General features: G+C 41.9%; 1 protein-coding gene and 1 long non-coding RNA gene across 7 annotated transcripts in view; one reads left to right on the top strand and one right to left on the bottom strand.

The window, feature by feature from the left end:
- LOC140195513 (uncharacterized) overlaps positions 1-9,111 on the bottom strand; it is a 55,483-nt gene extending 46,372 nt beyond the window's left edge. The window contains exon 1 of one of the 3 annotated variants that reach the window (XR_011885494.1): positions 7,343-9,111. This is a non-coding gene — a long non-coding RNA (uncharacterized lncRNA). The remainder of the gene's footprint in view (positions 1-7,342) is intronic. The other 2 variants (XR_011885496.1, XR_011885495.1) reach the window with 2 other exon arrangements.
- Positions 7,627-16,564, top strand: part of znf438 (zinc finger protein 438) — a 266,265-nt gene continuing 257,327 nt past the window's right edge. For 3 of the 4 annotated variants that reach the window (XR_011885493.1, XM_072253956.1, XM_072253953.1), the window contains exon 1: positions 7,627-8,542. Coding sequence is in view for 2 of the 4 variants with exons in the window: in XM_072253956.1 (XP_072110057.1) it covers positions 8,440-8,542 (103 nt within the window). In the remaining 2 variants the exon portion in view is untranslated. Of the gene's footprint in view, positions 8,543-8,767; positions 9,031-16,564 lie in introns of those variants that run through there. The other variant, XM_072253955.1, reaches the window with a different exon arrangement.

The following is a 16,564-nucleotide window of genomic DNA, read 5'->3' as shown; positions in this document are numbered from 1 at the left end:
TATTCCCATTCCGATATGTCAATCCATTGCCTCCTCTACTGTCGAAGGAGCTCCCAGTGGCCACACATTTTAATTCCACGTCACATTCCCATTCCGATATGTCGATCCATGGCCTCCTCTACCGTTGAGATGAAACCACACCTAGGTTGGAGGAACAACACCTTATATTCCATCTGGGTAGCCTCCAACCTGATCGCATGAACATTGAGTTCTCTAACTTCCATTAATGCCCCTCCTCACCTTCTTACCCCATCCCTAATTTTTATTTTTCTTCCTTTTCCCTCTCACTATAACTCCTTGCCCATCCTCTGGGCTCCCCTCCCCCTTTCTTTCTTCCGAGGTCTTCCGTCCTATGATACTCCCCCTTCTCCAGCCTTGTATCCCTTTTGCCAATCAACTTCCCAGCTCTTAGCTTTATCCCTCCCCCTCCAGTCTTCTCCTGTCTCCCCCTACTCCTCCCACTTTCAAATCTCTTACTATCTCTTTTTTTCCGCTAGTCCTGACGAAAGGTCTCGACCCGTAATGTTGACTGTACTTCTTCCTATAGATGCTGCCTGGCCTGCTGCGTTCCACCAGCATTTTGTGTGTGTTGCTTGAATTTCCAGCATCTTCAGATTTTCTCGTGTTTGTATACTTAATGTAACTCAGTTTTTTTTCTCTATATTTATTTACCATGTATTTCATTGTACTGCTGCCGTAAAGTTAAGAAATTTCACAACATATGCTGGTGATTTTAAATCAGATTCTGCTCTTCTTTCTGTCCATAATGTGCCTCTCCTCCCCTTGTTCACCTTCACTACTTTATATTTCTTTCTCATGAATGATCATACAATCTGCCACGAACAACTCATGGCCGTATCTCCTTCTACAGAAACTCTCTCTCCTTCTGGCTTTGTCAATTTTGATTCCCATTTAGATTCCGCCTTTTATATTCTGGATCTGTGATTATCTCCTAATGGCATCCAAGGCAGGTGGCAATATGGGCTATGAGGAAGATACAGAGATGCTGAACGAACAATTTAGGGAAATATGTGACACAAGGAGTATAATGTAGACAAACATAAGGTTATTCAGTTTAGAAGAAAATTAGGAAGGCTGGATATCTTATAGATGGAAGCATATCGAAAAGGGTTGATGTTCAGAGCGATCTGAATGCTCCTTGGCATGAATTATTTCAAATTAAAATGCAGGTTCATTAGGCAAATGCTATGGTGGCCTTAACTATCAAGAAGACTTGAGTACAAGAATGGAGAAGTCTTGTACCAGTTATAAAGAGCCCTGGTAAGACTGCTTCTACAATGTTGAGTACAAGGCTATCTTTCCTTCCTTAGTCTCTTTATCTAAGGAACGATACTCTTGCAATAGAGAGTGCACTGATGACTCAGCAGATTGGTTCCAGAGGCTACAGGTATGTTTGAAGAGATTAAACAGAATTAGAGAATACTCTCCTGAGTTTGGAACAATGAGTGATCACCTCACTAAAATGTATTAAATTCATAAGGGGCTGAACAGGATAGATATAAGGATGAAGTTTCTTGATGACTGGGCTGTCTTGAACCTGGAGTTATAATCTCATAATATGGGGTTGGTCATTTAGGACTGAGATTGAAATTTCAACACACCAAGGGTGATGAAGCTTTGAACTCATCTGCTCAAGTTGGCCGACGAGGCTCAGTTGCTGAGTAGATTCAAGAGAGTTTTAGAGGTTGAGAGAATCAGCTTCAGGGAAGTGATGGTGAGGTAATAGATCAACCAACATCTTATTGAACAGCAAAATGGGCAAGTATAGCCACTAACAAGGGAAAATCTGCAGATGCTGGAAATCCAAGCAACATACACACAAAATACTGGAGGAACTCAGCAGGCCTGGCAGCATCTATGGAAAAAAGTACAGTCAACATTTCAGGCTGAGACCCTTCGGCAGGACTGGACAGAAAAGATGAGGAGCATATTTAAAAGGTCAGGGGAGGGGAGAGAGAAGCACAGGGAGGGGGAAGGATGAAGTAAATAGCTGGGAAGCTGATCGGTGAAAGAGGTACAAGGCTGGAGAAGGGGGAGTGTGATAGCTGAGGATAGAAGGCCATAGAAGAAAGAAAAGGGGAGAAGGAGCATCAGAGGGAGGCTATGAGCAGGCAAGGAGATAAGGTGAGAGAGGGAAAAGGGGATGGGGAGGGCAGGTGCCATTACCGGAAGTTCAAGAAATCGATGTTCAAGTATAGCCACTCGTTTCTGTTTCTTACGTCTTTATCTCTCACCACCCACCATCAAACCCTAATTTGGTTTATTGTCACATGAACCATTGAAAAAGCTTATATCATTATGTGGCAACCCCATAGCCTTGCCATGCATCTATACATCAGGGTAGAAAAAGGAAAAATGAATGCAAAATATAGTGTTGCAATGCAGAATTTTTATTTCTCACTCTTCAGTTTCTTTTAGGTTAAACCCCAAAGACACTTGCCCCTGTATGTTTCTGGTGAGATGGAGCTGGCTGAGGGCTTCGAATTTCTAGATGTAAACATCAGCAATAACTTGTCCTGGTTCAACCATGTAGAAGGTATGGCCAAGAAAGCACACTAGCACCTCTACCTCCTCAGAGGTCTTAGGAAATATAACATGTCCTCATTGACCCTCACTAATTTTATAGATGCACCAGTGAAAGCATCCTATCCAGATGCATCACAGCTTGGTACAGCAATTGCTCTGTATGAGACCTGAAGAAATTACAGAGTTGTGGATACAACTCAATTCACCACGAAAGCCAGCCCCCCCTCCATGGACTCCTGTCTACACTTAACAGTGCCTGAGAAAATCAGACAACATAATCAAAGACCTGTCCTATCTTGGACATTCTCTATTCTTCCCCTTCCATTGGAAAACATATACCACCAGGCTCAAGGACAACTTCTATCTCATTGTTATGAAACTCTTGAATGGACCTCTTCTATGTTAAAATGAACTCCTAACCTTATAATCTATTCCACCAAGGCCCTGCAATTTATTGTTTACCTACACTACACTTTCTCTGTAACTACGGCAATAAGTCTATATTCTGCATTCATTTACACAAGAGATTCTGGGTAGATGCTGGAGATCCGGAGCAACACACACAAAATGCTGGGGGAAATCAGCAGGTCAGGCAGAATCTATAGAAATGAATAAACAGTTGATGCTTCTGGCCAAGACTCTTCCTCAGGGCTGGAAAGGAAAGGGGAAGATGCCAGAATAAAAAGGTGGAGGGAGGAAGAGAAGTAAGACAAGCCAGAAGGTGCTAGGTGAGCCAAGTGTGTGGGAAAGATAAAGGGCTGGTGAAGAAGGAATTTGATAGAAGAGCAGGGTGGACCACAGGAGAAATTCTGCATCCAGTTATTGCAGTTATTCAGTACTTATATTTCGAAATGCAAAACATCATGCAAAACAAAGCTTTTCACTGTATCATGGTGTATGTGACAAAGCAAAGCTGAAAACTTCAACTTTTAATTTTCACTTTAAACTCTTCTGAACTCAATATTGTGTTTAACAATTTGAAATTTAACCAGGGATCTAATTTTATTGCAAACACGAGGAAATCTGCAGATGCTGGAAATTCAAGCAACACACATAAAAAATTCTGGTGAACACAGCAGGCCAGGCAGCATCTATAGGAAGAGGTACAGTTGACGTTTTGGGCCGAGACCCTTCGTCAGGACTAACTGAAAGAAGAGATAGTAAGAGATTTGAAAGTGGGAGGGGGAGGGGGAGATCCAAAATGATAGGAGAAGGGATACGAGGCTGGAGAAGGGAGAGGATCATGGGACAGGAGGTCTCAGGAGAAAGGGGGAGGGGAGCCTAGAGGATAGGCAAGGAGTTATAGTGAGAGGGACAGAGGGAGAAAAAAAGGGAGAGAAAAATAAATAAATAAATAAATAAATAAATAAATAAATAAATAGGGGATGGGGTACGAAGGGAGGTGGGGCATTAGCAGAAGTTAGGGAAGTCAATGTTCATGCCAACGTATGAACGTATCAGAATGAAATGTCGAATGAATCAGAATGAGGCCGTCTATCCACGGTCTCCTCTACTGTCAAGATGAAGCCACACTCAGGTTGGAGGAACTACACCTTATATTCCGTCTGGGTAGCCTCCAACCTGGTGGCATGAACATTGACTTCTCTAACTTCCGTTAATGCCCCATCCCCCCCTTGTCCCTCTCACTATACTCCTTGCCCATCCTCTGGTCTCCCCTCCCCCTTTCTTTCTCTGGATGGCCTCCCATCCCATGATCCTCTCCCTTCTCCAGCCTCATATCCCTTTTGCCGATCAGCTTTCCAGCTCTTAGCTCCATCCCTCCCCCTCCTGACTTCTCCTATCATTTTGAATCTCCCCCTCCCCTTTCAAATCTCTTACTATCTCTTCTTTCAGTTAGTCCTGACGAAGGGTCTCGGCCCAAAACGTCAACTGTACCTCTTCCTATAGATGCTGCCTGGCCTGCTGCGTTCACCAGCAGTTTTTATGTGTGTTGCTCTAATTTTATGGTATCATTTACAGGTAATGCTTCTCCATTTAACATTTTCATCTTACCCTTATCCATCTTGTTTCCCTACCACCCATTGTTTGGCATGTACTATTATGACCTTTGTCATAATCTATTCTGCCTTCCACCCTGAAATATCTACCGATTTATTTTATGGTGTTGCCAACACAAGCTATCAGGTTGAGGTATAGCTACAGCAAAATTCCTCTCTTGAAGTAACTCCGGAGACCTTCCATCCTCAGCCGCTAAACTCATAATTCCCACACCCCGTACCACTCGGTTTTACCCCCTCCCCAAGATCCACAAGCCTGACTGTCCCGGTAGACCCATAGTTTCTGCCTGCTCCTGTCCCACAGAACTTGTATCTGCCCACCTGGACTCCATTTTGTCACCCGTAGTTCAGTCCCTCCCCACCTACATCCGGGATACATCCCATACCCTCCACCTCTTCAATAACTTCCAGTTCCCCGGTCCCAATCTGCTTCATTTTCACTATGGATGTCCAATCCTTATACACCTCCATTCCCCATCAAGAAGGCCTCAAAGCCCTCCGCTGCTTTCTGGACAATAGACCTCACCAGTTCCCCACCACCACTACCCTCCTCCGGTTGGCGGAACTGATTCTCACACTTAATAACTTCTCTTTTGGCTCTTCCCACTTTCTTCAGACCAAGGGTGTAGCTATGGGCACTCGCATGGGCCCCAGCTATGCCTGCCTCTTCGTTGGTTATGTGGAACAGTCTGTGCTCCAAACCTATTCTGGTACTGTTCCCCAACTTTTCCTTCGCTACATTGACGACTACATTGGTGCTGCTTCCTGCACCCATGCTGAGCTTGTCAATTTCTTCGACTTTACTTCAAACTTCCACCCAGTCCTCAAATTCACTTGGTCTATCTCGGACACTTCTCTTCCCTTTCTTGATCTCCCGGTCTCCATCTCTGGAGAGACTGTCCACTGACAACTTCTATAAGCCCACTGACTCTCATAACTACCTCGACTATACCTCTTCCCACCCCGCCACATGCAAAAATGCCATTCCCTATTCCCAGTTCCTCCATCTCCACCGCATCTGCTCCCAGGATGAGGCTTTCTGTTCCAGGACATCTCAAATGTCCTCTTTCTTTGAGGATCGTGGTTTCCCTTCTGCCGTCATCAATGATGCCCTCACCCGCATCTCCTCCATTTCCCGCACTTCGGCCCTCACCCCATCCTCCCGCCACCACAACGGGGACAGAGTTCCCCTTGTCCTCACCTACCACCCCAACAGCCTCCGGATCCAGCACATTATCCTCCGCAACTTCTGCCACCTTCAACAGGACCCCACCACTAAGCACATCTTTCCCTCTCCACCCCTCTCTGCTTTCCGCAGGGATCAGTCCCTCCACGACTCCCTGATCCACACGTCCCTCCCCACGGATCTCCCACCCGAAACTTATCCCTAAAAGCATAAGTGCTACACCTGTCCCTACACCTCCTCTCTTGCCACCATTCAGGGCCCCAAGCAGTCCTCCCAGGTGAGGCAACACTTCACTTGTGAGTCTATTGGGGTCATCTTTTGCATCCGGTGCTCCCGGTGCGGCCTCCTCTACCTCGGTAAAACCTGAAGCAGGTTGGGGGGCCACTTCGTCGAGCACCTCTGCTAAGTCTGCCACAACAGACAGGGTCTCCAGGTTGCCACCCACTTCAACTCTGCTTCACATTCCCATTCGGATGCGTGCATACATAGCCTCCTCTACTGCCATGATGAGGCTAAACTCAGGTTGGAGGAGCAACACCTCATGTACCGTCTAGTTAGTCTCCAGCCCTATTCTATTGGTACATAGAATTCACCAACTTCTGGTAATTCCCTCCCCCTCTCTTCCCCAATCCCTATTTAACTCTGCTCCCTCCCCCAGCTGCCTATCACCTCCCTCATGGTTCCGCCTCCTTCTACGACCCATTGTGTTTTCCCCTATTCCTTCTTCACCTTTCCTGCCTATCACCTTCCTGCTTTCCCTCCCCCACCCCTTTATCTTTCCTCTTACTGGTTTTTCACCTGGAACCTACCAGCCTTCTCCTTCCCACCCTCCCCCCCACCTTCTTTACAGGGCCTCTGCCCTTTCCCTCTTTAGTCCTGACGAAGGGTTCCGGCCCGAAACGTTGACTGATCGTTCCCATGGATGCTGCCCGACCTGCTGAGTTCCTCCAGCGTGTTGCTTTGACCCCAGCATCTGCAGAGTATTTTGTGTTTATCTCACAACTGAAATGCAATATCTGGATACAACAGTATATCATAACCATACCATGAACTCTTACACACCCTAAAAACAAATGGAGTCAGAGAGAGATACAGTACAGAAACAGGACCTTCTGTTAATGCCAACCATCAACTGCCTATTTAAACTAATCCTAGTTTTTATTCTCCTCTTATTCTCATCACCTGCATGGTAGAGGGAATTTACAGTGGCTATCACCCAGCATATATCTTTTTTGTCCTCTCCTTAACCCAATTTTCCCACAGTGTTCTACTGCAAGATCTTGACTTTCTTCCAGTTCTATCTCCCTATACATGCACTCTGTCGATATACTCTGCTTGACACTGGGTATATTCTACATTTTCTGTTTTCAATAATAGCTTTGTTGCAGACTTGGCACTTGACAAGAACCTAACCACGCCAACATGACCTCCATTCTCATCTCAAAATTCATGAAATACACATTCAAGAAAGCCACAGTGTCACTTTTGCATTTCCCTTTAATCTTATCATCAAAGTTGAGACAAGGTAGTGGGATAGACGAGTTAAATGTTTGGGATTGCATTTTTGAGATCAATTAAAAACGTTATTTACCTAAACTTAAACAACAGGAATTCTGCAGATGCTGGAAATTCAAGCAACACAAATAAAAGTTGCTGGTGAACGCAGCAGGCCAGGCAGTATCTCTAGGAAGAGGTGCAGTCGACGTTTCAGGCCGAGACCCTTCGTCAGGACTAACTGAAGGAAGAGTGAGTAAGGGATTTGAAAGTTGGAGGGGGAGGGGGAGATCCAAAATGATAGGAGAAGACAGGAGGGGGAGGGATGGAGCCAAGAGCTGGACAGGTGATAGGCAAAAGGGATACGAGAGGATCATGGGACAGGAGGTCCGGGAAGCAAGACAAGGTGGGGGGGACCCAGAGGATGGGTAAAGGGTATATTCACCTAAACTTACAACCTTTTGACATTGGTGCTAAATTTTCTCTAGTTTCATATTAAAATTTGCTGTGTGGAAGTGAATGTATATAGAGGAATAGTGTTTTGTTAATCTCAATCGAAAAAGGTTGATGCGTAGGTCACATTTTAATGCAATAATTCCCCCTCCCCGACAGAAAAAAAACATTAACTTTGTATCATTTATTTCTCAGGACTGTTTAAAGCTGCCAATAGTATTTGGATTAATTGTTGCAAAATTCATCACATGACCTTCTTGTAACTGCCCTTTTTAATGCTCATTTTGAATAGTTTTTATCCTGATAAATCGATTCCCCTACGATTGTGTTTTCTCTTGAGATGTTCGCACCAACAACCAGGAGATTTGAGCTATTTTGGGGCATGCAGGGCCAAGACAGTCCTGAAGTCTTGTCAGTTCAGGCTGGTAAGAATTAGACATGACATTGAAAATCCAAGCAGCCACGCTTAATTGTGAAAACTTCCATAAGCATAGCATTGTAAACTTTCCGAGGCGTTTGACAGGCATGGCTGGGTTTCTCTGAGTTTCAGCTTGTTGCTGGACGGGGTTGAAAAGGGCCAGGGTCCACCGCGGGTGGAGGACTGGAGCAAGGTTTGGCGGGGTAGGGGCACGGACCCGGACCAGAGGGGGAGGAGCAGACACCGGGACCGGGACCTGCGCAGGCGGCAGTGGCGGGAGCAGGGATCGGTGCCGCCGCCGCCGCCGCTTCCCGCTGGAGTTGATGGACGAAAGGAAAGAAGATGGCGGCGCCCACGTAGAGCGGATCATGGCGGACGCCTCAAGGTGCAAGCACAGAAAGCAGGCGAATCCGAGGAGAAAGCACGGTGAGTCAGGCCGTATTTTAACCTCTATCATTGGTAGGTGGCGGGTCAAACCCCACGGGTGCTTGACCTGGTTCGGGATTTCTCAGAAGTGATGAACTGTAGCGAAAAACGATTTGAGTGCAGCAGCAAGTTTGCAAGCTGCTCGGCCTGCTTTACCTGGCCTATACGCCCATTCGCTGTAGCGGTCTTCGCTCTGGCCTTCTATATCAGCACCTGCTGACTGATGTTTTTTTTTAAGCTGCAGGATGACGATCGTTAACCATGACTCGTCTGTTTGTGAATAAAGACATGGGCGGTGTGGGAATCTGGTGTCGCCCGCTGCAGGCGGGCAGTGGTTGTCACTGGGACGGCTGAGCTGCCTGGACGGATAGCGGGTTACTCGGAGCCTCCAACTCCCACGGGTCGGTTCCACTGCTGAGCTGGGCCGGTGTGGGCGACAGTGGAGTGTGACGTGCGAGCACCTGCAGCGAGCAACATCCTGAACCCTGGTGCGATTTTAAAGATTCAACTAATGCAATTTTTTTGCAGCTCTCAAACGGGGTAGGGCCGGCGGGGGTTGTCCTCTCTTTCTCTTTCCTCCGTCCCGTTCAAGCACTGTTTTGAATTATTGTCCAGGTTTACATACTTGCTACACTCAATGCGATGGGATAAGTGAATGAATGACACATGCAAATCATCCACTCTCATGTTTTTAATTCCCGAGTAAAACCAACACAGATGTGTCTGCTGCTAAGTATTAGGGCCTCAAAAATAAACGACTCTAATGTATATCAGCCATAAGAATAAGTAGCGCTGTACTTCGTTCTGATGCCTTGAATTAACTAAACCTTTGAGTGTGTCGTATCTATTAAATACCTTTTGACTACATCCTGAAGTTTTTGTCAACTAGCCTAAGAATCAGAATCACGTTTATTTGTCACTGACTTGGATGACGTGAAATTGTTGTTTGCTGTAATTAAGTTTTGCTTGCATTTTAGAGAATATAATTGACAGCAAATAAAGCAAATAACAATATAGTATTTCATAAATTTTTGGATTATGAAGACACGTCGTCCTCTTTTATTGTCATTTAGTAATGCATGCATTAAGAAATGATACATTATTTCCTCTTAATTAAACTACAGTCAATTTCTTTGGTGTAAATAGTTGAATTTAGTTTTTGTTCATTGCAAGTGATTAATAGTTTCATAATGTCATATAGGAGTAACTCGGAGTTGTTTTGCATTGTTTTAGTGTGATATCTCACATATTGTTGAGTGCTGATAAGATAGTGATTATACTTTACACTTGGGAACAAAATATTATGCACCTCATTTGTCCCTCTGAGATTATCTTTGTATTCGTATTAGGTATTGATTTACTGGTATACCAGATGAGCTATTGCCTTTCTTAAAGATGTTATTAATTTATGTATTATATTAATAATAATTGGAGTTTATATTAAGCTTGTACAAAATAACTAGCGTGAGTGTTGTCAGTAGATGTAGAGGATTGTGCTTGCTGATTTGCACATTCTTGACATCAGTTCATTTTAAACAGCAATTACTTTTGGACCATTTCAGTTCAGCTATCATGTCGAATAGAGCAATTTTCCAATTGATGAACTCAACTACAACAAAGTTCAGAATTCTAGTACATTCTTTATGCTGCACCTGTTACTGTTGACTTTAGTGTTGACACTAATTTTATTAATAGAATCTTCAGAGTGTTATAGTAAATTGACTGGCTTCATTGGCTTAAATTTAAACTTTTATAATGAGATTTGGTTAACATAATAGACTGGCAACTGGCTTAATCTTTGTGGTTTGGGTTTAAACTCAGGTTGATGAAATAAAAATCCTCTGGCTGTAAGAGTCCAATATGAAATTAGTGCAAATTCTCACTGTACGTTTGCTGAGAATTTATTATCTTTTTAGGAACAGGATAGCTTATATAGGAGAAAAACAGGGAAAATGTTACACTAGTGTTTTGGGGATTTTCTTGTCAAATTGAGGCTGAGGTCTGTGGTTAGCTTAGTTTTCCTTTGCTACTTCCTGTGCCACTCCTGACTTCTTGATGCTGTCTGTGGGTGTACAACATGAAACAAATTCCATTCTGTTAGTTTCGTCTGTCATGTTGGACACTGAAATCAAAGCTGAAATTAAGAAAACACTTGCATCGTATACCTTATCTTGTACCTAAGAGGGAAAAAAAGGTTTTGAAACATTAAACTGAGTGCAGCTAACAGCCTATAGAAATGTATTTCATTGTTTTTGGAAATCAGCTAAGGCTGTAAAAAAATGAATACCTAGCGCAGTATACTGCTGTGCTAATTAGCAGTACTAAAGAAGTACAGTTTGTTTTGCCAATGACGCCCACGTACTGAGAATGATTTTTTTAAAAATGGATGATCATATGTGTGTTTATGCAGCAGTTTGCCGCAAGGGAAATTCCTAAACTTGTCTAGGTTATTGAAGTGAATTGATGAGTAGAGGCTAGACGTCTCCCTGGAGGGAAAGAAATTTCTGGGCCAGTTACCATGGGATGTTATTACATACCACCTAATGGGGAAAAGTGTACATCATGAAAAGACCTGGAAGTGAGGAGAATTCAATATCTGATTTAAGAGGTAATTACAAACCACAGATACATTTATTTATTTGGAATTTTGTTTTAAATATAGGTAAACAATCTAAACTGCACAACAAGAACTGTTTTCATAATTTAATCTGTTTTAGAATTTTACTTTTTAAAAAAATCTGTTTTGATATATTTACTAGAAAGGAAACTTAATTCCTGCAAATTTTTGTGTGGATTTGTGTGTATCAGTTCACAGGAATACCAGTGATATTAATGCATTGTCTGTTGTTAATAGATGATTGCAGTGACAAGTGAGCTAAATCTGCAGCTCTAAGAGCAGTATTTCTGATGTGTGCTTTTGATCAATTTTGACAAGTGGTGCTGCAGTTCATATTGTTGAAATCATTTACAGTAGCAGAAGAAAACTTTTCATCAAAAATCTAAACATATCTATCTTTCCAAAGTGCCCCATTGCATCAATATGCTTGCTAGCGTCACATTTTACATCCACCTGATGAGTTAATTGCATCTGTGGGATGATATGTTCGTGACGCTTCGCATGGTTTTGAGTTGTGATGTAAGATTACTGACATTTCCATCATCGGTTTGATCTTCTTTCTTTCCTTTATTTCCCCATATGTATTGGTTTTGTAGCTAATATTTCCTAAAAAAAAACAATTGGAAAAGCTCTGCGTGTAGCATGGACTTATTTTGTTTGCAGATGCCAGAAACAAGAGTTGGCAGACAAATCCCAAATGATTGGCAAGATTTGCAGAAAATATTTTGGTAACTCAATTTAATTGGTTCAAGCAACACTGGAACACAAGAAATTTACTTAACTCCTTGTGCATGCTCCATTCTTGGGGAGATCATGTTTTATATCTCTTAATGTTGAAGGCTGATAATTGCTCAAAGTTCAAAGTAAATTTATTATCAAAGTAGAGATATGTCACCATTTATGTATAACTCAGGTTCATTTTATTGCAGGCAATTGCAGTAAATGCAAGAAGCACAATAGAATGAATGAAAGACTGCACCCAGCAGTGCAGAGAAACAGCTAATGTACAAAAAAAACCCAACAAACTGTGCAAATTACAAAGAAAGAGAAAATAATAATAATAGTAATAAACAATGAATATCAAGAACATAGGATGAAGAGTCTTGAGGTTGTGGGAACAGTTCAGTGATGGGGCGAGATAAGTTGAGAGAACTTATCCTCTCTGGTTCAAGAGCCTGATGGTGGAGGAGTAATACTGTTCCTGTGATGTGAATCCTGAGGCTCCTGTACCTTCCTGATGGCAGCAGCGAGAAGAGTGCATGGCCTGGATGGTGGGGTCCTTAACGATGCATGCTGCTTTCCTGTGACAGTGCTGTGTGTAGATGTGCTGAACGGCTTTACCCATGATGGACTGGGCTGTATTCAATACTTTTTGTAGGCGTTTCCATATCAGGCTGTGAAGCCAGCAGTCAATATATTATCCACCACACATTGTTAACGTTTTAGATGACGTGCCAAATCTTTGTAAACTTCTAAGGAAGTAGAGGCTCTGCACTGCGTTCTTTGTAATGGCACTTGGCGAGCTGAACCCAGGACGCCCTGAAATAATAACAGTGAGGAATTTAAAGTTGTTCACTCTCACCACCTCTGATTTCCCCTGATGAGGGTGGCTTGTGGACCTCTGGTTTCCTCTTCCTGAAGTCAATAATTATCTCCTTGGTCTTGCTGACATTGAGTGAGAAGTGGCTGATGTGACAATACTCAACCAGTATTTTAGTCTCCCTTCTATATGCTGATTTGTCACCACCTTTGATTCAACCTATGACAGCGAATAAGTCAGCAATTGGAGCTGTGCTTATCTTTACAGTCATTCATGTAAAGTGAGTAGGGCAGGGGGCCAAGCACACAGCCTTGTGGTACACTCGTGTTGATGGACATTGTGGAGGAGCCAGAATTTCTGTTTGTCCAAAAATTCCAAATTTTTATCACTGTCTTGGATGTAGAAATATATATTTTAAACTATTTTCTTAAAAATCTGACTTGAATATTTGGAGTCCCAGACTTTAAGTCAGTGCAATTAATTTCCATCTTTATAAGTTTCTTTTAACATCGGAAAACTTTGATCAAGCCTGATCTATTTTGTGTAGTCCAATGATAGTCAATGCTTTTGTTCAATCCCTGAGGATTTCCAGGATTTTCTAGCTTTTAAAGGAAGCTGTGAAATGTATGAGAGCAAAAATGAGGGAAACAGACAAAGAAGGAAAAAGTCATAGTGTATCAATAATAATGGATGTCAGAGCATGTGAAGACTGTAGATCATTAAAATTTTTCTTTCTAAAAAGTCTCTTCTCCCGAATGAGTAACTACAACTACGTTGACTCAGGCCTAGGGGGCTGGTGTCGGGCACATTCATTATTATGAATGAGTAAACTGGTGAGTAACAATTTTTCAGGGTTTCTTTTACAGTTTAATAGGTCAGGCTTTCATAATTTTAGACCACTATCGTAGAATATATGGAGAGAACGGAAGACTATGGGTGACGTTAAGGATTTCACCAAAACGGCGGCAGATTAGCAGCTGTTGGAGTGGAGTGGGGTTTGGGGCCAGAGGGATTGTGTGTAGGGAAACTAATCTTGATAAATGTACAAAGTTGACTTCGTTTAACGAAGTGAGGGTTGGGGGGAGGTAGCCTGATCATCTCTCATTGAATTATGATGTTAAATTGTGAGCTGATGGAAGTCTTCAAAGTAATGAATAGTAGATGAATTGGTAGAATGTGGTACCAATTTTAAGAAAGAGCCAAGTAAATTAAGAAAACTTTCTTTTTGTAGCTTTGCTTTAAATTATCTATGTTCCAAATAGTTGTTTTCATGTGTGGCTCATAATTACCTCTTAAAATCAGATTGTGAATCTCTGAATGCTCATTATCAAGCTGAATTCAGAAGAAAGGTTAAAACGACAATGGTGAGATTAGTAAAATTAGTTGAATCTAGCAGATATTTTTGAAGTGCATAGTATATGGATAGGATGAATGTCAGTCTTTTTCCTTGCGAAAGGAATCAAAAACCAGAGGGCATAGATTTAAGGTGAAAGAGGAAAGATTTAAAAGGGACATAAAGGGCAATTTCTTCAAGTTGAGGGTGGTGCTTTTATGGTAGCAAGCTGCCAGAGGAAGTGGTTAAGGCAGGTTCAGTAACAAAATTTAAAAGACATTTGGACAGGAACAGAGGTAGGAAAGGTTTAAATGATATGAGCAAACGCAGGCATCTTGGTCTGCATGGATTAGTTGGGCCTGTTTGCATGCTTTATTACTCTCTATGCTTTTTATGGGAGCATTAACTTAAAAGAAGCAAATAGGTTGAATGGCCTGTTTCTGTATTGTTTAACATTTTGTTTGAATTTCGGTATCAGGTTTTAAAACATCATTTAATTGGAGAGAAACAGACTTTCGTTCATGTCCCATATAAAAAGTATTGAAGATATAAAAATGGCAAAGATAATATTCAAATTGTTGGTGAGACCCCACTTGGAGTGATCTATGCTGTTCAGTTTGCTAGGCAACAGGAAAGATGTGATTAAGCTAGAGAGGGTTTGCAGAAACATTCATACTGTTGTTGCGTGGATTGGAGGGCTCGACTTAGAAAGAGAGTGTGGATGGATTGAGGCTGTTTCCCCTGAGGAAAGGAGGCTGAGAGGTGACTATATTGAATTTTATCTTATAAAATTAAGATAATTGCAATAAATGTGTAATGTTCATTTTCAACATTGGGGTGTCTCAAACCAGAGTGATAGGTTTAATATGAGAGGGAGAAGGGGATCTGGGGGATTAATTTTACATATAAAATAGTTGCTACCTGGAAAGAGCTGCCAGAAAAGACGATGGAGGCAGGAATAGTTAAGAGACACTTGAATCAGCAAAGCAAAGGGATATAGAATTAATGCAAGCAAGTGGGATTGGTAAAGATAAACATGATAGTCAACTTGGATGCCACGGGTTAAAGAAGCTGCTTCTATGCCATCTGTTTTAGAGCACCTTGGAGCTCTATCTCCAATGAGATGTGGTACATTTGTTTTCCCTTACAGTTTAGTTGTTTTAACCTGTGTATTGTCTATTTGGAACTCATCAGTGCAAGACAGGAAGAGAACTTAATCCTAAAGATCAGTATTTCTGTCTCTTCAGAGATGCTTGTGGTGGTGAAAAATTGCTATTTGATTTCAACTCTCCCAGGTGGGGCATTCTTGCTTTTGCATATAAATACAGTAACTATAGCTGCTGCATAATATCAGACTGAAATTTGAATTGCTGCAGATGTAGAAAGAATGTATACAAGTCTCAGTTTCCCATCCGAGAGAACAGCTATTTTGAAACTTCTACCTACAAAACGTGCACTTAAATCAGCTATAGGTAAAATACCGCAGCATGTTTAATTATATTAACTGTCATTTCTTTTGAAAATGAATATAGTCTTAAAACCACAACGGTGGGGGAAATTACTCAAGATATTCAAATTGCGGGTGGTGAAGCAAAGGAATACATAGAGGTTTTCAACAGTAAGCTTACAATGCTTAAGACAGGGATTCCCAACCTTTTTTATGCCATGGACCCAGGTGGGGAACCCCTGATTTAAAACAAGACAGGATGTTCTTACAATTTCCTTCAGCCCAAAGGCTGTGCTATTTGCCAGCTGGATAAGTGAGTGGTGGAGTGCAGAAAGAGAAAAATTTATATGCTGGAAATCCTAGAATAAGCTACTTCAAGTTGTTACGAAAATACTAATCTGACGTGGGAATTTTATCTGGGTATTGTAGCAGATGATGACTGCTACTGTATAATTCTAACTAAATTAGTGTTGTGTTCACAGTGCATGTAAGTTATGAAGAACATTCCACAGTTATAAATAAGGGCTTGCATGCCTCTGTTGGTGGCAATGTTTATAATTTTTTTTCAGTGGATGCTGCCTTTCAGTTCCATTCCAGTACCGTTATCTTGGCTGGTATCCAATAGGCCACATTGCTGGAGGTGTCAGACTTGGATGTGGTTACAGATGGAAATTACGGATGCTGCAGCTCTTTGTTTTTTTTTAAAAAAATACTATCGGTATCTTGGTCAACATGCTTCTGTCAGTTGGTGTTACTAAGTTCACTCGTCTGGGTATTCTTCCTCAGCCTAATATTTTGTAATCTATTTCAGATAATGATAAGCACTAAAAAAGGGTGGAAAATGTTACCATTGTTTAGGTGAAAAGGATTGTTTTACATCATTTTAGATTAATTTGCTATAAAGATTAGAAATGCATTAGACATTGTTCTTAACAAAAATAAACCAGTTTTATACTAGTTACAGAAATGCACACCTGTCTTTTTTGAAATTTGTCCCATGAAGGTGCCAGAAATGGATTATTTTTATTCCTCCCGCATACCCAAGAAAAAGTAAAAAATGAGGAAATCTGCAGATGCTGAAATGT

Source organism: Mobula birostris, chromosome 3 (genome assembly GCF_030028105.1).
Source record: "Mobula birostris isolate sMobBir1 chromosome 3, sMobBir1.hap1, whole genome shotgun sequence".
Classification (NCBI taxonomy): Eukaryota; Metazoa; Chordata; class Chondrichthyes; order Myliobatiformes; family Myliobatidae; genus Mobula; species Mobula birostris.
Note: the sequence above shows the minus strand (reverse complement) of the source record. Positions and strands in the feature narration are given on the sequence as shown.